General features: G+C 37.4%; 1 protein-coding gene across 2 annotated transcripts; it reads right to left on the bottom strand.

Annotated features, from left to right (window-relative positions):
* On the bottom strand, positions 1 to 27,646 carry HMGXB3 (HMG-box containing 3). Of its 2 annotated transcripts, XM_063292208.1 has the most exons (20): positions 27,433 to 27,646; positions 26,523 to 26,670; positions 24,521 to 24,695; positions 21,620 to 22,174; positions 21,235 to 21,333; positions 17,143 to 17,274; positions 15,876 to 16,294; positions 15,375 to 15,550; positions 14,861 to 14,958; positions 14,392 to 14,490; positions 11,833 to 11,982; positions 10,022 to 10,323; positions 8,325 to 8,452; positions 8,014 to 8,145; positions 6,788 to 6,972; positions 6,271 to 6,490; positions 5,591 to 5,724; positions 5,076 to 5,192; positions 3,205 to 3,414; positions 1 to 2,307 (listed from the first exon to the last, which is right to left on the bottom strand). In XM_063292208.1, the coding sequence occupies exons 2-20, from the start codon at positions 26,666 to 26,668 to the stop codon at positions 1,843 to 1,845; spliced, it is 3,942 nt and encodes a 1,313-aa protein (XP_063148278.1). In that variant the 5' UTR covers positions 26,669 to 26,670; positions 27,433 to 27,646; the 3' UTR covers positions 1 to 1,842. The 2 variants fall into 2 exon arrangements, with proteins under 2 accessions (XP_063148278.1, XP_063148279.1); XM_063292209.1 differs by lacking the exons at positions 24,521 to 24,695; positions 27,433 to 27,646 and having other exon boundaries at positions 26,523 to 26,606.
* Between the last annotated feature and the right edge of the window lie 34 nt (positions 27,647 to 27,680).

Here is a 27,680-nt window from a genome sequence, read left to right on the forward strand (position 1 = left end):
TTGAGAGTAAAAGCACATTTAATTTTTGAATGGGAGACAAAATAGAAGCATAAGCAGTACGCTTATCCTGTGAAATTGGATCTGCAAATCATTTGTGGAGTGCATTAATCTTTCATAATAAATGAGATCTGCAAAATCTAATTGAATATTAAAAATAGATACAAATCACTCATATTCTGCTGCTTTTTATCCTTTATAACATCTAAATGAGCTCAGATTATAAAGTTAAGGAAACAAAAACATGCATTTATTCTGGCTCTAATTACCCAATCGTTGAATGTTTAACATAATGAGAATGATTTGAATTCAGCAGCAAAGGATTCTATAGTTTTTTAAATAGAAAACAAAATATTAACACTGTTTCAACACATCTATAGTTAATCTTAACCCTATGCAAACATCTCATAAAGACACGCTTCTACCATACAGATTGGTAACTCCACTCTTCAGCAAACCAAAATGAGGTGTATTTTCCTTTCAAAACCCTGAAGCTACAAAATAAGGAAAACTCACTTGTCCAAATAGTTTTACTCTCCAACACTGGAAGAGATAATTTATTAAAGTTTACCACTGACTTAAAAACCGTATTTCATAAATTAGCATTTTAAACAGCAAATCATAAGTTTTGCTCAGAAATTTAATAAGTTTCTTTTTTGTTGTTTTTACAGCACAGTACACACTAGAACCCTTCACAGAAGAGAGTTTTAAATCCACACCACAAATCTGAAGAAAATATAGTGGATAATTATTCCCTTGGTCAGGGAATGTTTCCCCACATTTCAGTGGCAGCAGAAATCTATTTTTTTACTTTTTAGATTTATGGATGGCAAAGAATGAACACAAATCAGTGAACAATGTAGAGCTTACACATTATGGCTCAACACATTACACAGGAGGAACAATGCTATCTCCTGAGGACAATAACTGACTATGACAGTATGAACTCATACAGATCAGTTCTATAACACTGGAATAGTGGAGTATGTAGTGGTTTCCAAATGGCCCCAAAAGGTGAGTGTTATGTTGCATGCCTCACAATTTTAGCCATAGAAATAATTAGAAAAAGCATTAGATCGTATTCATGGAACCCAACCATTGTTGCCCAAATATTCTTTAGTAACATCTGTTGTCACAGGAATAGACAATCAATTAAGCCCATTAACTGGATTATAAAGTAAAGTGCCTGAACATCCTCACCTGACTGTCAGCCCAGATTCTTTATCCAAAACTTATAAACCCCTGAAGAATCTTTGAAAGAACCATGCTAGGCAGGGCAATGATACTCTTAGCAGCTTGTATCTTAATACACAAGCCAATCTAGGTTTCAACCACTAAATAATGTGTGGTTTTCTCAGGTTAACACAGAACAAACTGAAGAAGTATACTAATTCTCAACCCTCCACTACCAAGTCAAAGTTCAAGTCTTTTCAGAACAGAACCTTAAAAATCTGGGTTCCAAATATTCTTCAATCTATCGTGGCCACTTCAGAATATTGGAGCAGTCAGACATGTTTTATGCTTTTTTTTTTCACCTTTATGCATTTCCAGCAATGTGCACACTTTAAAAAAAAAACAGGTGATGTTCTGCATATGTATTTTCTTTCTCTTGTCAGCAATAGAAAATTCTTCTATTTTAGAGCAATTATCCTGAGTCACTTAGGAGTTTACCCAGTCTCCTGAAAAGAGAAACTTGGCTCTTCTACAGCAACCTGTCTACAGATCAAAAGCCCAATCCATATCTCATGACTCTTAGCTCAACATAGTCCTGTGCTGGACTGGAACTTTCTGTGACAAACTGCTTAGCTCTTATGTCTGATTGAAAGATGGTCACCTCACAATACATTAGACAACACCATCCTCCTCTTGGATCTCATCTTCATCCATTTCTGTCTTGATCTGGGCAACACCAAGACGATATAGATTGTCCCGGATTACAACCTCACCAGGTTGGCAGCTTTGAACAATTTCATGAATCTGCCTGTTCACAACCTCACGACTGGAAAGGAAATCTATCAAACGATTGTAGAGATAATAGTGGGTTGCACTGTCAAATATTATAGGTCTCTGGCGGGCATTATTGGTTTTGCTGTCATTGATGGCTGTAATGATAGCACCATAGGGCTCCAGTTCCCGGCAAAGAGAGAGGGAACGGTGTCGAGCCATTAGGTCACTTGGAGTGTTCTGCTCTGTCCCAGTGTGAACTACATGGCGAGATGCTGATTTAGTGATTGGATGCTCAACAGAATGTTCATCAGTGGTTGTATCCACGTTGTAGTGCCTGTCAAGGAGTTCTGGGCAGGACACATACTGATTAAAAAAAAAGAGCAAGACAAAAGTAATGTATGCATCAGAAAATACTTTGTATTAATTGTCTTCAGGCTAGGCTTAGCAATAAGAAAAAGTATGAATAAGATTCAAAATAATCCAATAGAGAGCACAACAGATTTGAACCCAAGTTTGGTTGAAGGCTCTTTGAATAGCCTGTACGTTCTCACACCAAGGGTACCTCTGTAAAATTGGAATAGTAACTGACCACTACTACAGGAGAATATATTGAGTATCGACCAAGCAGTCAAGAACAAATGATAATGATATACATACACACCTTAAACATTTGAATTAAATTTGTTTTTTTTAAATGTGGACTTATTTCTATATAGTTTTTTTTGTAAAGTACATTGCAAAAGAAAGGATCAGTGAATTCCAAGTTTACAGATGGGAGAAGAAGGCACTATAGTAACCATCCCTGAAAATATTCATTCATGATTAGTGATCAGGGAAAACATACCAGCTTGTCTTTCTTATCAATATATTAAATTTTGAGGATCAATACAGATCCATTCCACCTGGTGTTCAGGAGAGGTGACATATTTTCCACTTGGCCAATTTAAAAAATGGACTTTGAAGGGAGACAATATATATAATACTTGCTTATTCCAATGATGTGTTCTAAATACATGGGAATAAGTGTTGTAGAAGGGGCTACACAGATCATCTAATAGCATAGTTTTTACAGAATATCATTTAGAGAATTATTATCTAAGTAATCAACAGATCTTAATAAGCCATGATTTTATCAAAGAAACAGAAAAACCATGCATGCTGAGAGATGCTACACCAGCCACCCGCATTCTTATAATATATCTTGGTAAGAGGAGGTATCAGTGGTGATCTTAATCTTTAAAGCAATGCATGGCAACTAACCCTTAAAGGCTCCATAGGGTCAGAGAAGCAACCCTGGTTTCTTCCCCACATCTGAGCAGTCAAGTCAGGGTAGCAGATATCTGCACACAATGCTACAGAAGTGGCCAAGTCGACTACATAGATTGGTGGCCAGTGACGCGAGGAAGCCAGTAGATCCACATGGTCTCGGGGACTTTCCCCTCTCACAATGTATTTTGAGCCACACACAACCTGGAAAGAAAAAAGACAATGAAAGATTAGGAAACAATGAAAGAACCTGAGCACTAGACAAACCCTCAGTTTCCAAAGATAATCCTGGTTATTTATTTATTTTATTTATCTATCAAATTTGTCACCACCCATCTCCTCCGAGCAGAGGGACTCTGGGCGGTTTACAACATAAAACAATAACTATGTAATAAAATTCCAATATAAAATATAGACAAACAATTTTTAAAAACTATCAAATATAATAAATAGCAAATAATAAATTTACACTTGTATTCAAACTTTAGAACACTCAGTATAATTTTCATCACATATAGGATTGTTCCTTCACACCCTGGAAAAACAATACTACTTATACAACTTTCAAATAATATTTTTCTAGGGAAACATCAAATTATTTCAAATAGGGAGATAGTAGAAATAAAAAAGGCCTCTTATGTGATGCAGTATTACTCTAATGTACTTGGCTAATATAAAAATGTTTTTATAAAATGCATTTAAATTTTACATTTATTATGCTCCTACATATTCAGGTAGGAGGATATGGTGGAAGGAAGGATGGCTCACAAGGGTAGAATGTAAGGTACAGTGTAGTGAATGATGTCAGTGTTAAACTCGATTTAGTTAATTTTTGCTTTCCCTTCTCTCCCGTCTTATTTATTTTGCTTACTATAACACTGCTCACTCAAGTGTCCATGCCTGCTCCACTTCATTAAAAGTATCATTGTCTACTATAGGAATCATCCATAGCTATCAGGCATTCTGGAATGACATACTAGTAAGAGGTGGGCACTAAATAGAAAATGTGTTTTTTGTTTCAAACTCAGAACAAAACAGTCCCATTCAACATATTCATTAAAACAGCCAAAATTGGTTTGGTTTTGTTTAACCAAAACTCAAATGGCTTGAGGAGTTTTTGTTTCTCTCAGCGCAGAAAACACTGGGATCTTGGGAGCAGCAGTTGCTATTTCCTTGTTTTATATTCCAGGGCCACAAAAGAAGTGAGGTGGTAGCCCATACTGGATGAAAGTTACCTTCCAAACGGCAGAAAATTCAGTCAAGGGAACCTTTTAAGAAAATTGAAAACATTCAAATGAAACCCCCAAAGAAACAATGGGAAAACAGATGTGCTCTCACTAACTTGTACTTTCTTTACAAGACAAAGAGCAGCTAAATTTACTAACGTGCCTTTCCATTATTACATCTCCTCTACGAGGGTTTCTTAATGTTTTGATGCTTTAAAAAACAAAGAAAATCATTGACCAATTATCTGTAGGCAAAAGCTTTTTATTTTTCTTGCTGCCTCCCTGTTAGGCACAAACCCAAGGAAGCAACTGGTATTATTCCCGATATATGCGATCTTAGCAGTGTTAGCAACGTGTGTGAAGCATGTAGCTGTGCTGGCTAGACTGGGAAAACACCAGCCACAGCACAAGTCACAAAACTACAGCCAGTCAGGACTAAGAAACAGCTGGAACACTCAGAACTAAGCCCCTTCAAACAGGGCTTCATGTCCCAAACAGAACAGTAGGTTTGGCTTCCTGCTTTCAACAAAACTTTTAAAATACATGGCTTTTCTTCCACTCTTGGAACAAAGTGGTCATTTTCAGGTTAAATCATTACGCACATCCTTATGTACTAGAATCATTTTTTGTCCACCTCACCTGATGTGGACACACTTTGTAGATTTTCCCTCCTGTCAGGAATGCTGGAGGCTGGCTGATTTGTGTCCCATTCTGTACAAAGTCATAAAGAGCCAGAAGAGAAAGACACAGCTGCTCCTAAGAAACAGAGAGAGAAACACAGGCAGCAGGTTTGTTTTTAAAAAGTCTTAGCTTATAAATAGCCAGCAGCTTGCAGAGGTCAAGGAGAACAGAGACAGACAAGTTAGGAAGACAAAATGTGGCACCACTACAGTTCATCTAGCAGAGATAAATAATCACTGCCCCACAGCCCTTATTTTGTGGGCCTCAGAGTATCCCAAGAAATTGGATAACTTTAAAGTGAAATGCACTTCATTATTACCAATCATTTGTAAAATTAATTTAATTTTACAGATTTAATGAACATATAAAGAGGGACATTAACATACCCAGGAACTGGATAGAAAGAAGGCAATAAAGTAGTGCTTACTTCAAAAGTGAAACATGGTTATGTGCTTGAAGAAAATCATGATTACCTTGGACTCCCCCTCCTCCCACGGAATGCTGCACTGTGTCAAGAAATTCTGTAGTTCTTCCTCACTATAGGAGCCAATCTGTTCCATTTTACAAATTTCATCCTGAATCAGCCTCACTAAAACACTTGCGTTACCTGAAAAACAAAATACGGTTTTCCGTAATTGCACTCACAAAGGTCAGCATCATTTCCACAAGTGAGGAAATAGCCTTTATCACATGCTTGAAGGCCATATCATTTTCATCAATTGGAATTCACAGAAATAAAACCATGTCAAATATAAACACCAGAAGCTGCTATCATGAGCATGAAAGCATTGCTTTAAAAGTCTTCCCTATGCTGATGTTCCATAGGAAAAAGGTAACCATTACATATTTATCCTTATGCTGCCCAATACGTGCATATCTGTGGCAGAGGTGGGGCTGGTGTGCATAGGCAATGTGAAACTGGCGAACAGAAAGAATATGTTAATACTCCTTCCATATGATGTGCCATCATGGCAAGAATTTTCAGCAATGCTCATACAGAGGCTGGCAACAATCTAAGAAGATACAAGCTCATAAAAGCACACTCCCTTACAGTAAAGCATACTGGCTTTTTATTCTTAGTGCTCCTTCGGATACCATCAAAACTACTACTTAACTAGCTAATCAAGGCAAAATTTCTACAGAAAAAAGCCACCTGGGATTATATGCGATTCAAGGTTCTTCTCCCTTTCCGTGTTGACCACTATGGTGCTCCTCATTAGTGGTGGAAAGAAGGGAGCTATGATGGAGGCATCAAACTTTGTGATAGGTATACTGGAGGGAAAGGCCACCTGCTCTATGACTTCCGTCTCCATGGTTGACCAAAAATCTTCCACGTTTACCTCGCTAGATGCCAGGAATTCTGGCCAGGTAAACTAGCATTAAAAAAAGAAGGAAAGAAAAGTATCAATCAATATTTAATGTTTACTGTACATCTTATTTAATCTTTTTCAAGAAACGGATATCCATTTTTGCTCTAGTTTCTTTCACTTTTGCATCGCTCACTTTCTATTTAAAAGGGAGTGTTAACAGAAGACCAACTCATCAATTTTGCTGAAGTAAAGGCCCACATTTGTAGGTTCTATAGTAGAAAGAGGAAGATGTCTGAACAAAATATGCACATCTATATTAACAAACAAGTGCAGCTTTAAAATAACGCATGCCTGGTCTACCTCAATATTTTTCAGTGACAAAACATTTTCCACATTCCTCTGAGCTATTTCAACTTTTGGTGCAATGCCACAGACACCACAGATCATATCATTGTAGTCCCGGACAGTAAGGCATTCAAAGGCCCAGTAGCCATTGCACAGCAGTTCCTCAAGCTGATTCACTTCCTCAGTGCTCAAGTTTCTCTCTGAGGGAGGAAGAAAAAGAACAAATGAGAACAATTTCTACCAAGAAGGCTCATGCAAATCATCCCTAACTATCTGTAACGACAAACCACCCATGTGGAGTTTCCAGCTTTTGCTTGAAATAGAGAGAATCACAGAAATACTAGTTCAATTAAACTCCTCATTGCAACACTGCTTACTCATTAGGTGAACTAGGATATTTAAGCCTGTGTGGTTTTCAAAGATGACAAGGACAGCACTGATCACCCACTCAGATCAGGAACCAATGCTAGCTTTTCCTAGGACATTTCCAGTACGTTTCATTGTAGGCTATATTAAAAAAGAAGCCAGCCAGAATCTATACATAGAGACAACACTGGGTTCAAATGCTCTAAAAATGATGATTTGGAAGCTATGCCTGAACCACAGGCGAGTCAGTACAATTCAGTAACTTTCATACCCTGCTGTTAGGATAGCTGGAAAAAATGGATTAATTGGTTCAGGGAAGGAAGCTTTATAGTTCAGCAATTATCTATACAAGAATGACAGATTACCTTAAGGAACAGGACTTCCATAGAATCTAATCTTCATATATTCTGTTTTTCCTAGCCACACACAAATTACAGCCTGCCATCCTTTGCACCCAGCAGTCACAGAGTGAAGGTATTCAGTCTTAACCTGCATCATACCAACCATCTACCTTAAATACTGACTTTCTCACTTGGTGAAACAATCATTCCTGCCATCCCCCCATTCCATATTAATTTCCTGAGTCAACCAAGTTCCACATCAGCTGTTCCTTGTTCTCCAAAGTTGAAATATTAAATGACTATCGAATACTCTTTTGATTCAGATAATCACAACTTCTGGATAATTCTCTAAATGTAGAGAATATAGATTCTTTTCTGAAAATCATCAAACAACCAGTATTTTGGACAGATTTGGTTGGAAAAGCTATTTGTATTAAACTCCACTCATAGCAAAATTAATTTATCACAAACTAAGCCCCTTAAGTGTGTGAAAGTTGTAGCAAAGGCAGAAAAAAAAAGAGGTAATATTAATACCAGTTTGTTCCTGCACAGTTTCCAAGATCCTGCGAACTGTCACTTTAGGATCCTCGCCAAGTTTTATATGGTTTCTTATTGTAAACAGAAGGTCCAGGCTCACTAAAAGCTTGTTACCAATATTAAACAAACCTATAGTTGAAAAACGAAACAGTTATTATGGGTTTGAAAAAGTTACATGGATCTCAAATTCCAAATTCATAAACAAAAAAGGCACAACTAGGGAAATAAAGGAAAAGAATATGAGGAATGAAAATGTACTTTATCCTTTGAAGCTTTGATTTTATAAATCCATTCAAGCTTTTACTCACCAGTATAGATATCATTGAAGCTGTGGAGGGCCAAGCACTGCACATTCACACATACCTTGAGCTGGGCAGTGACAACTTGCAGTCGATTAGCTGTTAACAACCAGCATTCCTGAGGGCCTGCAAGAGAGCTATGGAAATGGAAGAGAAAATTGCTTACTGATCCATGAAACACAAGGAAGATGGGTCTTTCTAAAATGCTTAACTATGTAAAAGTAAAATCAAAATACCTTAAAGTAGCTATCTTACTGATCATACAGGCAACACGATGTACTGTTAGAACACAGTTCCCTTCAGTCCCACTAAGGCAAAACTAATCTTGATTCCTGGTGACTACATCTATGCAATTTTTGTGGCAATGCTATAGAACTGGTTGCCATTGCTTACTTCCAGGATGGGTTTTTTTTTAATTCCCCAGTTTTAGCCAATAGTTTTGGAATCCCCAGGCAGGCCTCCATTCAAATAATAACCATGGCCAACCCTGCTGAGCTTCTGATATCAGCCAAGGCTCATTAGATACAGCTCTCTGCTGAGCCTCAACTAAACAAAGCTAAATAACCATCTTTCAGACTTTCCTCCTGGCAATCTAAACTGGAAATGGTTGATTCAAGGTACAAAAACCTAGGAGCTCATATTAATATTATCTGAAAGAAGGTTAGGGTTACAGCACAAGAATTCCAGCAAGTACTCTACTTTCAAATAAGACACCCACACATAGGTGTTTTAGGACAACAAAGCTCTTGTCTGTTTCCTCATGCTTTAACTTTCAGGGATGGAAGTTTGCCTCTTTTGCTCTGTGTTTTGATAACTGTCAGTGCTTTGATCAGCTTGGGGAAAAAAAACCCAAACACCTCATCCTGATAATGTAGTTGAAGAGCAAAATTACAAAATAACAGACACGGTCAGATACTAAAATTGTCTTCTATTACCTTCTGAAGAAAAAATGAGCTGGACCTCATTGATGTAATGTCTGTTCAGATTACATTCCCTGTATTATGATTGCATGGGTCTTAAAAGCTTTCTGAATCTATATAACAAAATTAGCCTACCCCGATAATTTTCTCAAGCCACAGGAGAAAAGAGATATAATCAGGTCCTGGGATAAGGTTGGGGAAAAGAGCAAATAAACATTAGCTGATTCTTGGTGGGTATGTACAAGTAGTTCTTCCAACAGTTTCATTTTTCATTAATGTGACTAAAATACAAATATGAGAGTGACCTCTTCTAACTTTGACTCTGTCATGGTCCCTGTTCCAATGTTCCTGGAAAACATCGTAACGGGTTCCCATGCCATGGTGCTGACACGAGTTGCTGTATCCTGTTCCTTGGACCAGGCTGCGATGCGAGGAGTGAAGAATGAGGAATGCATGTTTGGGTTATCTCGCCCTGTCAAGGACGTTTCCCGCAGACTGGCAGGAACCGTTAGGGGCACCTGTGGGCATGGAATCGTGCTGACTTTGTGGGGAGGGACTGGGAGTTGCTTGGGGATTTATTGGGAGACATCCTGTGCTTTTACTATTCTCAGCTTTGCTTGTGACCCTGCATACTATTCATTATTAAATCAGATATCCATGAAAGCCTTGTGTGAGTCTGATAGTGATTTTGAATAGGCAATCATTACCGACTCTTTGGAGAATTTTCAAAAGGAAATGTAACATGATAACATTAAAAAATGTAGCAATCATTATAATTTCACTTACTCTGGCCCTCCTTTGAACAAAGGGCTGCTACAGAGAAGGCATTGGGAAGAAGGAAACTCGTAATAGTTTGACCAGGAAGTCTGCTCAATGGTAACTGTTTCTTCATTCATGTTAGACAGGATGAGCCGTGAGCTATTGAGTTCATGAATCAGTGCAAAAACATCTGAGAGTTCAGATTCATTCTCAGGGATCTGAATTACTTTGCGCAGAAGTTGCAGAGTGGATTGGCGCTGGATCTCCTTTTGAGACTGAATTAGAGGCTCATTGGTATTCAGTACATGTGCAGGGCTAGAGGTGACTTCCTACAAAAAAAAATGACTTTGATTACCTGTCAAGCCATTTGTTGATAATTATCTTATGTTTGGAGGACAACTTCTGCCATTTTGCTGATAGTCAGAGGAAAACAGCTAACAACTACAAAATACAGTCAAGCCACTGGCAGTGGTGCAAAAGATGATACAGGAGTAACAGGAGCCTTTTATCAAAATTATATTTTATTTTCTTTAGTTGGAAGATTTGGTGAACTGGATCTCATGCCATATGTTTGATAAAGAGACAAGGTTATTATATCACTACACTATGGCTATACCAATCTCTTTCCCCCACAAGGAAGACTGGTTAGAAAGTAAATCAAGAAAGTTAAGAATTTAAACCCAGTTGCTGGAAAATCAGAATGTCCTACAACCCCACCGTTACTTAATTCCATAGTTAGCTCAAGGGAAAAAGGCTTCACAAATTGAACTGCTTCAGTAGATGGACTTAAAACACTCAGTATTACACAATGTTAGCAGTGATCTTATACTTCCACAGATTTCTGACACTATGGAATGAGAAATCAGAATAGGTCACTGGAAACATTTTGACAAAAGATATATACAGGCAGGACACGTTCAAGGGTGAAATAGCACACGTGCAAGTTTAACTTCCAAATACATGGTCACTATCGTTTGTTCACAGATTCTTATTACAATAAACTGCAGATTTCCATTCTGTTTGGGGGGGAGGGGGAGTATCTCCATTAAACCAGGAAATTCTCAGTGTTATCAACCTGATTCTTTCACTCAATTATTATTTAAAAAGGATGGAATTCAAAAGCAAGGAAAGAGCATTATCATGAAGTCACAGAGTAGCGGGCACAAGAACATTAGTCTGAAAAATGCAATACATACCTCTAAACATAAACTATATGTCATCACAGAAGATATCATCAAAAAAAATATCAATGGATTAAAAGAAAAAAAACAAGCACTAGAGGGATCTTCAGGAAAAGAAAACCAGATTAACTCACATTGCTGCATTCCTATCTTTACAGCTGAAATTTTTGGTACCAAATTATAGTATCATAGCTGGACTAAGGGAAGAAAGGCCATGAGGTTGTCACAAGAAATGTAACTGAATAAGAATAGGAAATAAATTTTTCCTCAGAAAATCAGTGCAGAATCTTATGTATTGAGAATGTGCTAAGGACCAGCCCTTCACTACTTGCAAATTAATGCATCCAAGAGCTAATCAATTCTGAGTGGTCCAACCGTCCAAATAAAGATTGATTATTATCAAGACAGGTCTTTCCTTAATACTCTCTGAATGCAACGCAAGGCCAGGAGAAATTATCCGGTTTCTTTCCCTCATCCTCTTCAGCACTGGGGAAAAGGAAAGACAAGCTCCCACTCACAGACATATCAAACCTTGTGGGAAGGCAGAGACCTGCTTTGTCTCTGGGCCCATCCTATACAGATTTATTCAGAGGTAAGTCCTACTGACTTCAAAATCACAGGCTCAGTTGACGGAAACATAAAGGAACCCTAACTCACCATAGATTTTGCTGCCTTCTCAGTTCTGTCTTTGGCAAGGTTGTAGCCACAACGGGGACAGACTCTTGGCTTGTGCCGATTAGTGTACACATAATTGCAGGAAGAGTTCTTGCATTTCCCTCTACCACGTGAGGTCGCCAATCCCAAATCCTATACAGATAGCTCAAATATTTATCCACTCTTCTTTAACTGTACTACATTTTCCAGAATATGTTTTCAAATATAGCAATATAAAACTGTGAAATTCGTTACTATGCTGGCAATCAGCTAAAAGTGTCCATCTGAAAAATAGTTAACTAGTAGGTGGTCATGCAAACACAACTGAATTATTAATATTGGTATTAATATAGGAAAGTACTAAAATTTCATCAAAATGCAAAGAAAAATCATGTTCATTATGTCAAGTCAGGTAACATTTTATTTTAACTGCATTATTATGAGACATCAGCAGGTAAGAAAGAGAAAACCACATAAAACTGTTTTTTTTTTTTGCAAGCCAAATTATAATTGGGAAATCATTCCAATACATAATATGAAGGAGAAGAGTAAAGCTGTTCTAAAACAAGCCCTACGGGCCATAGAATTTCTTTAGTTAACAGATGTCACCCAAGTTGAATAGTAACAGGGAATCTCTTTCACCTCCTGCCAATAAAATAGTTTATGTATAATAAATCAACCTGGACTTTACTGCTTCCAAAAACAAGGATTTCAATATTTTGAAGGGCCTTTGCGAATGCATGTCAATTCACTGAATGTATCTCAAGAGTTGGTAGGATGCAAGCGACGTGTATTAGTTTGCAAGATAACATATCTAATCTAGAAACTATCTTGCATGGAATACAATGAGCATGCTTAGGGTAAAATTAAGCTTGAGTTGTGCTTGTGGATACTAGCTAAATTGTATTAAGACTCACTAGCGCTATTCTTATAATTTGCAGGGAACGCTGAATGTGGCCCTGGTACAACTAAGGCTGGTAATCTAGTCTACATCTGATCTACATTGCCAGAAAGCAGTATGTGAAAGCCTTGACTGACCAATGCCATGTGGAGGACTCATTATGGTGACAATAATCAGTCCTCCAGTCGGTTTGAGGCATGAACATATGCAGATGATGCCATGTTGTTGGCTGGAGCCCTGTCATGAGTACTGATGGTGAGCAGGAGGGGGCCCCTATCCAGGGGGGAAAACGCCTGCGTAGTACTGAGGAGTTAAGCAGCCATTCAAAGAGACACAGATCAGACCCGCCTTGACTTTCGGGGTTTATCTGTCTGGGTTTTTCCCACGCTTCTTCAGTTTGTTAGGATTTTCTGTCTAATGTAGCAGTAATAAAACACTAGAGGCCTATTCCTTGTCTCAGTGTGGTTCCTGACTGTTAGGACAAACCCAAATGAATCAATGTCAGATCAACTGTATGAGGCATTGAAAAGTATGGCTTAGCAATTTAACATACCAAGACCAAGATAGATAGTTTTGTCTAACAGGGAAAATGGAATGATATATTGCAAGTTATAAATAAATTGTGAAAAACTAGTGCAAGTAGGTATGTATACCTTGGTAAAATGGGGAAATGGATAGAGAAATTTTAACACATACAAATGCTGGCAGACAGGCTGCAAGGAATGAATGTTAAAAGAAGCAAAATAGCTATATATGAAAGCATGCTTCTATCCACTTTGTTTATGGAAAATTGAATATTTAGAGAAACATAAAAATAAGGAGGAATGGGTTATTTAAGAAGTGTGTGTGGTAAGACAAAGAGATAGTGTCAAGAATGAATGGCTGCTAATGAAAGTGTATTGAACACAAAATTGGTCAAAAGTGATTGGTACAAAAGTACAGTGAGGTAGTTGATTATACAGGAAGAATGAATGCAAAACAAATATACAAAGAGAATAGACTGAGTGGAAGGCGAAAGATGAGAAAGTGGCGGCTGGATGGAGTTCATGAGATTCTCAGAAAAAGACGATAAGTTTATAGAACAAAAGGTAAGGTATGAAGTAGTGTATGGACATGGTGGAATAAGGATGGCTTGAAACGCTAGAACACAATGGAGAGGTCTAGTGAATAGAATCAGAATCACAGGGTTGGAAGGGGCCTTGGAAGTCTTCTAGTTCAACCCCCTGCCCAAGGCAGGAATCCTTGTACCATCTCAGACAAATGATTGTCCAATCTTTCCTTGAAAACCCCCAGTGATGGGGAACCCACAACTCCAGGAGGCAAGCTGTTTCACTGCTTAATAGTTCTGTCAGGAAATTCCTCCTCATTTCCAGGTTGGATCTCCCTAGTGTTGGTATAGTGTCCCTAGTGTGGGAATAGTGTTGGTATATACTAGATTGCTACATTTCTTTTCCTTTCTTATTTCATGCCTTTAATTTTTCTGGTTTACTATTTATTCTCTTTTGGCCCTTTCCACAAATTGCCCTAAATGGGAATAGCCTGATGGGTATGTAAAGTAGGTTACAACATCTAGGTTGACAGTAAACAATTATTGAGTCTATTTGTCAGACCGTGTTTAGGTACTGCAATCTTACAGGTTTCCAATTGCCAATAATTCTTACCAAGGTTACAGTGCAGCTATACTTATAAGAAGGGAATACATCTGGCTTGACCTCCACCACTTTGACCTGAGATGATGAGCTGTTTGTGCTGCAGTGAAGCTTTAGACAGAGAACAAGGCAAGACAGAAACATGAAGTCAGATGTAGTGTTAGGTTTTGTCAGGAAAACACAATATCATAGTCAAAGTTCACAATTCTTTACACCATAATACTTGGCTTCACTCAAAACTGCTAAATCCCAGTTGCGTGACTGAGATTTTCATCAAGCTGGGGTCAAGATTCCATGAAGCATGGAGAAATTAGTGCAGGCCACCCCCACTTGGCAATCTCCAGAGGTGCCTGCAGTATAAGCTCTCTGAACTAGTTCTAAATGCTCTTCTACTTTCCATTATAAAACTGAATTCAAGCCAACTAACTAGTAAATTGCAGAACAACAAAAAGGCAAGCATTTTGGCAAAATCTAAAATTACCTTCTGATCTTCAGCACTGGATGCTTGAACAGGATTCTGACCCAGCTGCTTCAAAGTATTTGGCTTTAATCCTGAGATTCTTATTGGGGAATTTTGTTCTTGGAAAAACACGTACATGGCGATTTTAACATTAGTCAGCAACATATTTCAGTATGTCAAGTTTTACAATAACTGGTCTAGTAAATGCACAAGATGGAATGTGGCAAGTCATCTCTAAATCCCATTTGATTGATGCTCTCTTCAACACCAAATCAAAACTTTTTTTTGTTCTGGCATAATATAACTCACCTATTAATGTTTTTTATTTTTTATGACTGTTTTATTTTGTTACATTATATTTGTTTTGTAATTTCAGATGCACTGTTCAGTAGCTCTGGTGATAAAGGACTTTAAAAATAAGTTTGGGAGACTAAATCCAAGTTATACCTAAAATTTCCCAGCAAACATAATATCAAATATAATGATTCACAGCCTACATTTCAGAAATTATAGCATAAATTAGAGTTATTTTTACCACTGTGTCTAAGTGACTGTCCGCAAGAGATCGATTCTTGGTTAGTTTCTCTCGCCATTCTAACGGGAGCTGGCAAAATGGCTCTCATGGGTCTCGCAGCAGCCAGCAAGGAAGGCTTGGGTCTTGCTTTGCTCTTCTGCTCGAGACCCTTAGATGCCACCCCAACTGCATCACCTCTGAAAAGGAAAGAAATGTGATTAAGAATTCCACAGCACGCTCCTGCCAATAACAATCACCATTTTCTTAAAGGACAAGGACAAAGTTGTGGCCTTAACACTTACTCTACTTTGCTAGGGGTCAAAGGAATACATCAAAAAAATAGTTAGCTTTAACTCACAGATATAGATTCAGAACTAAGATTTTATCTGAAACGGTTGGAAAACAAAAGATCTTGGAGCACGCTGAGTAAAATTTTTGCTTCATTTTAATCCAAGTTATCAGTTGCACTGTAACACCATGTAATTCTGTACCCCATTTCCTGTCCACATAAATTTCACTTACGCTGTTGTATTTTTCACGGAAGAAGCTGGGTGTGAAACTGGATTGGGGGCATTCACCGTCTCAATAGATGGCTCATTCTCTCTCTCTTTCTGTTCTAACGATGGCTCTATCTGTGCCATGCTCTCTTGAAGCTGAATAATGGCAGTGGCACCTCCTTGCTCCTCTGTCTGTACGTTGTTTGCAAGAATATGAGCCTCGGAGATTATCACTTCTTCCCACTCAGTCTCCTGCACTTGCCCCTCAACAGGGGCTGCATTCAGAAGCTGGGTCACTGCTTCAGAACTTTCTAGCCCAGAGTTAGAAGGGCTATCTTGAACCACTGCCGGTCCCAAGGCTAATGGCAGTTGACTCCTTTTCAGGCCCAAGGTTTTTATAGGTACCCCAGAACCTGGTTCAGATTTGCCTTTTAGAGGTTTCTCCTGCAATTACAAAAAACCCCTCCAAGTTAGTTTTACCTACACTTAAGATACAAGCACGCTGGGCTGGGGAATTCTGGAAGTTGAAGTCCACACATCGTGAAGTTGCTAAAGTTGAGAAATACCGGGCTACATCAACAATAGTGCAATGGAAACATCACATAAAACTCAGTCTCCTCAACTCTCTAAGATTATGACAAATTAAAACAATTCATTCTTCATACTTTTTAATCAAGAAGCTACAGAAATAAAAAAAAAATAGATCTGATCATGTTTTTAAGCTACTCTAACATCCCAATTTAGCATTAAATAAATACATAGCACCAAGCAAAAAATTAACTATCTTCTAAGAAAAAACACAAAACTGTTTTTAATTTTATTTTAAGAATCAAACAATGACAATTATACTTTGTAACAGGATTTTTCTCTATTGCTATGACTTTGATTTTCACTTATTTTAATCGTTTTGTAAATCACCATTAAAGAGTGGAATACAAATCTTTGAATAAAAAAAAAGTTAATCAGATTCATCTTCATAACACATTTAAATATCAAAGAAATAAGCTGTATTTTAAAATCAAGCTAGAACTTCAAAATAATGGTTTATTTCATAATTAAATTTAGTTCAGTTGAGTTAGAAGATATCCTAGAGCAATTGTTCCCTTGGAAATTAGCTGTATTAGCAATTTATTTAAATGTTTTTGCAATGCTACTCATCACCATAAGTACAATTAAAAATATATTAATTGTACAAATAATTCTGTAACACATAAACATTTTATAGACTAAGCCCAAAACAAACAAAAGTCCCTCAATGCAATGCCATATTTTTAAAATTAATTTCACCATACCTTTGGGATCCATTTCCCTCCCAGGAAGTTTCCACACATTGGGCATTTTGGTGGCTTGTGTCTGGTAACGTAAGTAAAGGCACAGCCAGGATTGGTGCAATTCCCATGCCCCCTACGAGTGTAAGTAGTTGTCTGAAGCAAAAGGATATAGAATACTTTACAAAACTAGATGGCACAATATGGCACAAAAGGAAGTTTTGTTTCTACCTTAAAAATCATTATGAATAATTACTCAGTACAAATATATACTATAGCAGGGTTTCTCACTAGGTTCCCTAGTGTTCCGCAAGAGGTCACTTGGAGTTCCCTGGGAGATCATGATTTATTTAAAAAATTATTCCAAATTTGGGCAACTTCACATTAAAGAGGTAAGTTTCATTCTTTATTTTTAGTTTAAGAACACTGTTAATGCATATATACAAGCCTACACATGAAACAAATGTAATAATTTTGTAACTTCGGGCCTACTGTATATTTGAGCCTGAATGTGCAGGGGTTCCCTGGGGCCTAAAAAAGATTTCAAGGGTTCCTCCAGGTGAAAAGGTTGAGAAAGGCTGTGCTATAGGATTATCTCATTTTTAAGTATTGTATTGTTCCATGGATACAGCAGGAATTAGAATTTTATTCAAAATTTGGAGGCAGAATAAAGTAATACTTGAGAACTATGCAAGATAGTGGCTTTTGTTAATAAAAATACAATTAATATAAAGTAAGCTGATTGGTTTTTATTATCCACATTTTCAGTCGTATTATGTTTGTTGTTGTTTTCAGATCATTGTGTTTTATTTTATAATTTTATAATTTTTGCACAGAATCTAACATTATGGGTATTATTGGCATTTTATCTTTTTATAAACATAAATAAGGAATATTTAACCCAAAATATTTTTTGAGTCAGCAGCTACAGTATAAATTAAAATTATTTTATTCATGAGAAAGGGAGAGTATACTTGCTCTGAATGTAAAGCAGTCAAATCCAAAGACTTTATTACTGTTGATCCACAAGGCGGAAAAAACAGACTACATTCTATCAGCTATACAAATCACATTTATTACAGAGGGTTACTGGTTTATATTTAATAACTGAATAGCCAAACTTAGTAACAACTTTTTTCTTCCTTTTTTTAACTTTTGCATGATTCATTTTAATGAGGATAGACCTTGGATCAGAAAGAAACTCCTATTAATTGTCCATTTTGATTCATTGTTATCATATTGGCTGCCTTTTTAAATTATTGTGTATTAATTTGATTTTAATGGTTTTAAAGTGTCAGAATGATATAAGATCACCTTTATATGCAGTACTAATTGAACATTACTTCAAAAATCTTACTCAAATTTAGTTAGCTTGTAATTTTTTCTATTTCTTTTTTCTTGGTTATGCTTTTAAATATGTTAAAATAAAAGTAAGAATTCTAGTTAATTATAAATCACTTTAATAACTTTTTCTAGATATAACAATGGATTCTGCTTGTGTCTTGTTTCAGGTTGCTTCAGGTCATTCAATAAAATGTTTTGTTTTTGTAGTGCTTTAACTTTTTTAAAAAAAAGTCCACTCACATTATTCTTTAATTTACAATAACAGATTTGTTAACAAATCTAGATCATATTTGGGTTCAAGAAATAGCTTTGCTTTATAGTCAAAGTTGCAATTATGAATGATCAGGATAAAAATGGAGAACCGCTGGGCTTTGGCCTACCTAGCACTGTCAAAAAATTACCCAGTGCTTCTGGAGAGCATGAAGGATCTAGGAACAAACAGCAAAGAAAAGTAAAAGAAAATCTGATGACATCCTTTGTAGATTTGATGACTCCATTGCTTCTTTCATGAGGAAAGCCTAAGTTGGCTTTTCCCTCCCAAGAATTCTATATTAACCGAAGTAAATTATTCCATGCCTTGAATTCTTTAGCTTACTAATTTTTTATTCCTTTTCTACACGTTCCATAACAATGCTTATTGCGCTTATTGCAAAAGAGAATAGCATAAGGGGTATGTATATACTTTTAAGCTGTATTCTCTGTCTTGGCTCAATGAACAGCAAGTTTTGTCTACTGGAAACTTTCCCTCATGGGCTATCTTGGAAGTAGTATAACTGACACATCTCATAAACTGTAGAGCCTTAAAGTCCAATTATTAGGAAAACAGGTTTTCTTTCTTCTGTATTAGGCACCACAGACATGTGGCCTGCTAATTCCAGTTTGATACTTATGATGAAATTAACGATTTGGGGAAAATCCAGATCTGAAAATAGCAGAACAATATTTTTGTTGGAGAACATTGGCATAGTGGAACGTACACTTTCAATTAATAGGAGCGCTACATTGATTTTTTTGCAGGTTGAGTCGCAACATCATTTCCCCAAAAAGTACAGAGTGGAAGTATCTCCAATTAAAATGACTTCTCACATCTAGATATGGGCCTATAGCCTTAATTATTTCAGAGTTCACTCTATTTATAGAGAATTTAACATATTTTCTACAAATAAACTAAAAGCTATTATTTATAAGTACTTGTTAGATTATAACATAGTAGATATTCGGGAGTATAAGGAAGTATAAATCACAAAATGGAGCATATTTTGACTCAACAAGTCATATATTTTAAAACTGATTAATAAAACAGAAATTACTTCCTGTATACCGGATAACTATTCATGTTTTCCAAAGAGCCAGAGGGGTTCAGCTAATTTCTGGAGATGTAATCCTCAAAATACAACACTGTATCATAGGAATAGATGTTCTAATAACTCCCTTTTGGCTATTAATATGTGTATTATTATTTATTTAACTTTTATCCCACCTTTATTATTTTTATAAATAACTCAAGGCGGCGAACATAATACTCCTTCCTCCTCCTATTTTCCCCACAACAACCACCCTGTGAGGTGAGTTGGGCTGAGAGCAAGTGACTGGCCCAAGATCACCCAGCCGGCTTTCATGCCTAAAGTGGAACTAGGACTCACAGTCTCCTGGTTTCTAGCCCAGCACCTTAACCACTAGACCAAACTGGCTACATGTTAATTTTGCTTTGAAGTTTTATTTTCATAGACGCTCATGTTTCCTTGGAAAAAGTCTGACTCCATGTGCTCTTACGACTGCAAAATGGTTGATATTACAAGCATGGAATAATACCCATTCCCCACAGTTATGCAAGGATCTAAATAATTTCTCTCTTTCTACATTTATACAAGCACTTGATTTCCCGAAGCCTTATTTTAAAAAGTGATCAGATTATACTAAGCAATATGTTTAATTTATAATTTTCCCCTCTTGAAATGTGAGGTAAGCTCTTAAACATAATTCTATAACATGAAATAAACATACGTATAAGACTAACTGAATAGTCTATGAATGAGTATTTAAGTAAATGTCTTGCATTTTTTTAAATTAAGGGGAAAAAAAGTCATCTGCAGACTAGCATAGCCAGGACATCCAATCCTCAATCCCAAACCACTTTCATCTCATCATCCATCATGTATAAAACCAGTGGGAGATAACTTAATATCCTCAGTATGTTCAGGACTACAATTTCCACTTTCTCTTCCTGCTGGAGCTCATGGAATTAAAATCTAAAATATCTGGGCCAAACTATGTTGCCTACCCCTTCATAAACATAGTACAGAATATGCCTATTTAATAAAGCAAACTGCCCATTTAAACTAGTACACTGCTTAAAGACAGGGCTTCATGTAAAGTGAGATCCTTCAGCACCAGAGGATATAGTTCACTGGGTCTCTCTGGTCTGTCAGTTCCTCAGGTGGAAGGGACAGGAGAAAACCTTGCCAGGAGGCAGCATTACTCAACCTATATTCAGCATTCAGGGAACACACATTTTAATATAAATCCCAATGTACTCCTCTTTGTAAAGCAATGACGCATTTACATGAAAGTAAATGTTCTGGTTCAAACTCCAAGGTTTCAGGACTTACTTATGGGAAAGCCTGAGACCATAGAAAAATGCTTCAATTTAGAATAGTGTTCAGTTTGCTCTAGACATATTGAATATTATATTAATTATATATATTAAAATTCAATTATTGAATAATATCATGCATTTCCAAGAGAGATGGTATCAGCATTTCCTTTACTGACCAGTTTGATCGATGCTGGATTTTCCAAAACAGAATGGGCTGGCAGAGGCAGCATAATGAACTGTGCAGTAGGGGTTGAAGAATTACTTTCTTGTCTATCCTACAAATAGAATAAAGATAATGAAGCTGCTTGTGTTTTGTACATTCTAGTCATTTTTTAAATTCTTAGGACACATTATGGAAAACAGCTCAGAATAAGTAGTTCATTATGACTGATTTCTGAACACAGTAATTAGCTCCAAGAACAAGTCTATAATCCTATGCATGTACTACTGAAGATGTACTACTGGCATCCCTGGTATTTAGGTATTTACTTGCTTGTAAATATGACCTGGATTAGGCAGGAAGTATAGGAAAAGAAAATGAAGAGGAAGCACTTTACTTACTCTTCTAGTCACCACTGTTACCACAGAAAGGCCGTGTGAAGCCTGTGGCTGTGCCACAGTCATGCTCCCATTGGGTGCCTCTGAGGTGTTAACCAAGGTTTCTTCAATAACTACACTGGTTGCTTGACAGGGATACCCATCTCCTGCTTCTAAAGGGGCCTCTTCATCCAGGAAGATATCTCCAGCCACTTTATGCGCTGCAGGTCTGACATAACGAGACAAGATCTCGGATGCTACAACTTCTTCTATGGTATCTGCCTGAACAAATGAGGCTGGATCTTCTGATACCCCTTCAATGGCAATGCACTGCTCAGAAATGCCAATTTGGCTGGAGTCCACAGACAGTATGTTCTGCACAGTACTTGTGACATTAGTAGTAGCTGTTTGTCCTTCCAATGCTGTTTGGCCCTGGGTCACATGAAGTTCCATGTGTGGCTTGCTCCTGTCATCCTGCAGACTTCCTTTAGGAATAATTATGTAATCGGAACGAGGAAGGATTTTACGAAAACCTGGAATATCTGGAACTACAGCAGTCAGGGAAGACAACTTTGAGTTCTGTGGAAAAAGGTAGACAGAAAGCTCATCAGCTTGGCTGTGTTGCCAGCTTCCTAAGGCAAAAAGCTCCCTATTCTTAGCAAACCTTTTATCCCTTCTCTCACTTCAACTACATTTAGCTGGCCTTCAGCGAGGGAAAGTAAGACCCCTCATTTCATCGTGCTTGCCACCTTTTATATTTTTCATTTTTCATTGTAATTGAGCCACCTGGAGTTGTTGAGAGTCAGACAGCATACAAGTTTAATAAATTATATTATTACCATCACTATTATGACTTTTCTAAACCATAAAACCTGATGGAATTCCTGAGATATATTAGAGTACGTCATCTCCACATAGTATTTCTTCCAGCAATAGTTTTCCTATCTGGTGGAACTTCCTATAGAGTAGATACAGTGCATTCAGAAAGTATTCAGACCCCCTTCACTTTTTTCAATTTTGTTATGTTGCAGCCTGATACTACAATCGTTCAAATTCATTTTTTTTTCTCATTAATCTACACTCAGTACCCCATAATGACAAAGTGAAAACAGAATTTTAGAAATGTCTGTAAATTTATTAAAAAGGAAAAACTGAAATATCACATGTACTTTGCAACAACACTTGAAATTTAGCTCAGGTGCCTCCCATTTCTCTTGATTGTTGCTGTTTCTACACCTTGATTGGAGTCCACCTGTGGTAAATAAAATTGATTGGACATGATTTGGAAAGCACACACCTCTCTCTAGAAGGCCTCACAGCTGACAATGCATACTGTATCAGAGCAAAAGCCATGAGGTCAGAGGAACTGCCTGCAGAACTCAGAGACACGATTATTGCAAGGCACAGATCTAGGGAAGGCTACAAAAAAAAATTCTGCTGCACTGAAGGTTCCCAAGAGCACAGTGGCCTCCATAATTCTCAAATGGAAGAAGTTTGGCACAACCAGGACTCTTCCAAGAGCTGGTCACCTGGCCAAATTGAGCAATCAGGGGAGAAGAGCTTTAGTAAGAGAGGTGACCAAGAACATGATGGTCACTCTGACTGAGCTCCAGAGATCCTGTGTGGAGATGGGACAAGTTCCAGAAGGACAACCAACACTGCAGCCCTCCACTGATCTGGGTTTTATGGCAGAGTGACTAGACGGAAGCCTCTCCTCAGTGTAAAACACATGAAGCCTGCTTGGAGTTTGCAAAAAAACACCTGAAGGACTCTCAAACTGTGGGGAACAAGATTCTCTGGTCTGATGAAACCAGGACTGAACTGTTTGGCCTCAATTCTAAATGTTATGTCTGGAGGACACTAGGCACCGCTCATCACCTGCCCAATACCATCCCAACAGTGAAGCATGGTGGTGGCAGCATCATGCTGTGGGGGTGTTTTTCAGCGGCAGGAACTGGGAGACTGGTCAGGGTTGAAGGAAAGCTGAATGGAGCAAAGTACAGAGATATCCTCAATGAAAACCTGTTCCACAGCAGTCAGGACCTCAAACTGGGCCAAAGGTTCACCTTCCAACATGACAACGATCTTAAGCACACAGCCAAGACAACACAGGAATGGCTTAGGGACAACTCTGTGAATGTCCTAGAGTGGTCCAGCCAGAGCCCTGACTTGAACCCTATTGAACATCTCAGGAGACCTGAAAATGGCTGTCCACCGACAGTCCCCATCCAAGCTGATTGAGCTTGAGAGGATTTGCAAAGAAGAATGGCAGAAAATCCCCCAACCCAGGTGTGCAAAGCTTGTCCTGTCATACCGAAAAAGACTCGAGGCTGTAATTGCTGCCAAAGGTGCTCAACAAAGTACTGAGTAAACGGTCTGAATACTTACATACATACAATATTTCAGTTTTTCCTTTTTAATAAATTTACAGACATTTCTAAAATTCTGTTTTCACTTTGTAATTATGGGGTACTGAGTGTAGATTAATGAGAAAAAAAATGAATTTGAACGATTGTAGTATCAGGCTGCAACATAACAAAATTGAAAAAAGTGAAGGGGGTCTGAATACTTTCCGAATGCACTGTATATGCAAAATATATTGTAATGAGTTGTCTTCCTAAATACTGTTTGCTATTAATAAGCTCTCTGACATTGCAATCAGTACTGAAGAATATTAGTGCCAGTTATCGCAGGTATTTAAATTACTAGGAACTTGGATTTTTCCATATAGAAACATCCTATGACTTACAAGGCTGTAATAGAAATTCAAGGAAACCTAGATGCTCCTCCTGACTAGCTCTAAGAACAGCATTCAACTTGTTTTTGAGCTTTCAGTACACACAGTATACACAATATGCATGTACACACACGCACAGGAAAGATCTGCATGCTTACAAGTTTAATTATAAACAAACTATTAATTACCGGGTCTAGACCTTCTTTTTCTAACTTAGCCTTCTCCAAATAATAGCTTTTCTCAGCTACACTAAGCAGCCGCCAACTCTCACTGATCTTCTTGTTAATTTCAGACTGGGGAAGGTGTGGGAGCTCCTGTTGAACTTTCAGATATATATCATAATAATACAGAAGGTATGCAGATCTGAAAAACAAGCAAAATACTTTTCTAGTTTCCTCTCAAATTATAATGCAAGCCAATTATTCATCTAACCCAGGTCTGCGTTTTCACATGAATTTTCAATAAATAGTGATAAAACTTTTTAACAGGATTATACAAAGACTAGGACAACACACTTTGTTCAGTCAACATCCCAATCCTATGCATGCAAGCAAATTCCAGTAGGGTATATGAACCATATTTCCTTGCAAAGCCTATTAATCTCAGAAAGGCTTGTTTTCAAATAAACGTACAGGCATGGCCAAAAGTATTGGTACTCCTCCCTTTTTTCCTCCCAAAGAATCCCAATTTGTCATGAAATAAGTTGAAACTGACACAAGTAAATGCCATCCACCATTCTTTAGTCCACAGAGCAGGCACTTTCCTTTTGATGTGTGAATTAACATATTCTTGTAAATAATAAAACAAATGACAGTGGTTTATTTTGCAACCTAGAATGAAAAACGAGAGAGGGGACTCTTTTTAGGATACTGCTGAAATTGAGAGCAATGAGAATGAGAAACTCTTAAGCAGAATTTCCTAAAAAGGCCAGTGATTTTTGAAACACCCACTTCATCCAAATCCCTCTCTGCTAGAGTTCTTGAATAACAGGCAAAAAATTGTGCCTTCAGTTACATGAAAAGAGTGTCTAGACCCTCTTAGGTATCTCTCACTGATCTAAAGGAAATGGTCTGATATATCAGGGATATGCAACATTATTTTTTTTAAACCAAGGACTGTAATTGGTTTTTAGATGGTATGTCTGAAGTACACTCCAAAACAATGGATGAGGCTAAATTTGATATTACATAAATCTAATTAAAATTAAATTCAGCTGGCCTAAATTCTGTTATTAATTATTCTTCATGTATTTAATAATCTCCCCTTTCCATTAATAAGCAATTACTTTGAAGTTGCTACTTTTACAGCCCCTTTAGACAACTGCATGCAAGCCAGGCCATAGATAATGTGCCTTTGTAATACAGTAGTCTAAAAGCAGTCCATTATTTACCTATAGAGCTAGCCTTGTCATTTGACAAAGTGTGGTGGCTGCTTCAGATAGTTGATCTGGGTCATCATAAAAGGGCAGAAGAGTATTAACTGTTTAATGTATTATTACTGCAGTTTTACTAAAGAGGTGATAGATTTTTTTTTCACATGATGAATATCTTGACCTGCTTTGGATCAAGCAACAAACAGGTACTTTTCAATTAAAAATTAACCTGTCTGTCATTACTGCAGAGGCAGGCAACCTGATGGTTTCCAGATGCTTTACCCTACAGCTGCTCCCAACTCCCATGCAGTTGCATACATATAGCTTAATACCTATAAAGATACATAAATTATACATATATACTTTTATAGGCATTTCTCTCAAAAGTCATTTGACAAATAGCAAAAACTATAAACACAATTTTTAAATGCAATGCTAAAGCCTCAAGGAAATTAAGTAATTGAAAGCATGACCAAATTATTTAAAAAAAAATTAAACTCTTCAAAGAAACCCATTTATTGCCAAGTAAGAGTATAAGACTGCATTCTCAGTTATGGAACTATAGCTTAACATTTTAACATTTCGAGCAGGATATCACAATTTCACAACATTCTGCATTAATTCTGTAAACTAAATGTTATTACTTCGTCACATAGCAGATTGATTTCTACTGAGAGTATGCATGTGTGTGAATGTATCGACCTCTTTATTATCACACAGGTATTAAAATATTAATTTAAGACAAAATAACAAACAGCAATTCCTAAAAGACAATTGATTGCATGAATTAATTATTCATGGAGAGGAAAATCACTCACCTGGGCTTTTTAGCTTTTTCCCCTTGATCCGCAGGACTTCTATATTTCTTCTTCTTTTTAGATGGCACTGGAGATGAATAAGTGTATGTGCTTTCTATTTCTTCCATGACTACAGTTACTTCACTGCCATCATATGGAGCTTCCATTGCTAGACAGAAACTCTAGGAAGTTATATTCTCCAAATCATTATGTCATAAATCCCAAACAGTGAACCTTTTATCTTCGGCAGAAAGATCCAGTACATGTTAATATTGCTAGAATTTGAGGCACTAATTTCAAAAGCAGTACAGAAATGTAGTATGTAATATTATGTATGTATAAAACGTAGTATTTTTTATATGAAATATAAGTGTTTCTTGCAGCTGGATTTAAAAACTGAAAACCACACCAAGCATTTACAGCATGCCATACCTCTAAATAGAAAAGCGACTTTTCATTGGTATTCCTACATTAGTTTCTCTTTATTCTACTCCTTTAGGATCACAATGGCTGCTTTGATAAAATAACTGAAGAACAATGCAAAGAAAACAATAAACATATCCAAACACAAACTATGTATATAGTTTAAAGATAAAGGATACTCAAACTGTATCATAAGGGCCTTACCTAGGAGTTAGGCACCATGGAGAAAAGGGGTTGGGGTTTTGTTCGTTTTGACAACTTGGACAGGACAGAGGCTTTATGTCCTCGAAATAGGTTTGCTCTTAAAAGACCCTGAAGCCTTTTGGGGCGCGTTTTTTCCGCCGCAATACCACCCCCTCTCCCCTATGACATCGTCGCTTTCTCGGCCACAGCGGAACCTCGTTGGAAGTGCTACCAACCGACTTACTCTCATTTTCTGTAAGTGCAACTAACAGCCCTGAGGAAAAAGAGCTTTGAGACTTTTAAGGATGACACGCCCGGGACTTACTTGAGAGCGCGGAACGAGGTCATACCCGGGGAGAAAAGGCCGCCGCTGCCCGAGCATGCCGAGGAGCAAAGCCAGGCCACTCCACTCACGCCTCGCAAGGAAGCTGTAACGGCCGGAAAGAAAAAGCAGCTCAAGAATTACACCTTGCCGGGAATGGACAGAATGATTCTTAAACAAGGCACTATACCGGAAGTTTTACCTCGACAAGTTTTTCCTGTACATAGGTCACCTGGCCTGCGAATGTTCGA

Source organism: Candoia aspera, chromosome 2, assembly GCF_035149785.1.
Source record: "Candoia aspera isolate rCanAsp1 chromosome 2, rCanAsp1.hap2, whole genome shotgun sequence".
In the NCBI taxonomy this organism is placed as follows: Eukaryota; Metazoa; Chordata; class Lepidosauria; order Squamata; family Boidae; genus Candoia; species Candoia aspera.

What these genes read in the sequence shown, in the direction of transcription:
- HMGXB3 (XM_063292208.1), bottom strand. Translation starts at nt 26,668, where the DNA reads ATGGAAGCTCCATATGATGGCAGTGAAGTAACTGTAGTCATGGAAGAA. An exon ending in TGTCACTGAAAAATATTGAG is followed by an intron (nt 6,491 to 6,787) that starts GTAGACCAGGCA and finishes TTTTAATGCTAG; the next exon opens with TTTACCTGGCCAGAATTCCT. An exon ending in TGAATCGCATATAATCCCAG is followed by an intron (nt 5,725 to 6,270) that starts GTGGCTTTTTTC and finishes TTTGTTTTTCAG; the next exon opens with GTAACGCAAGTGTTTTAGTG.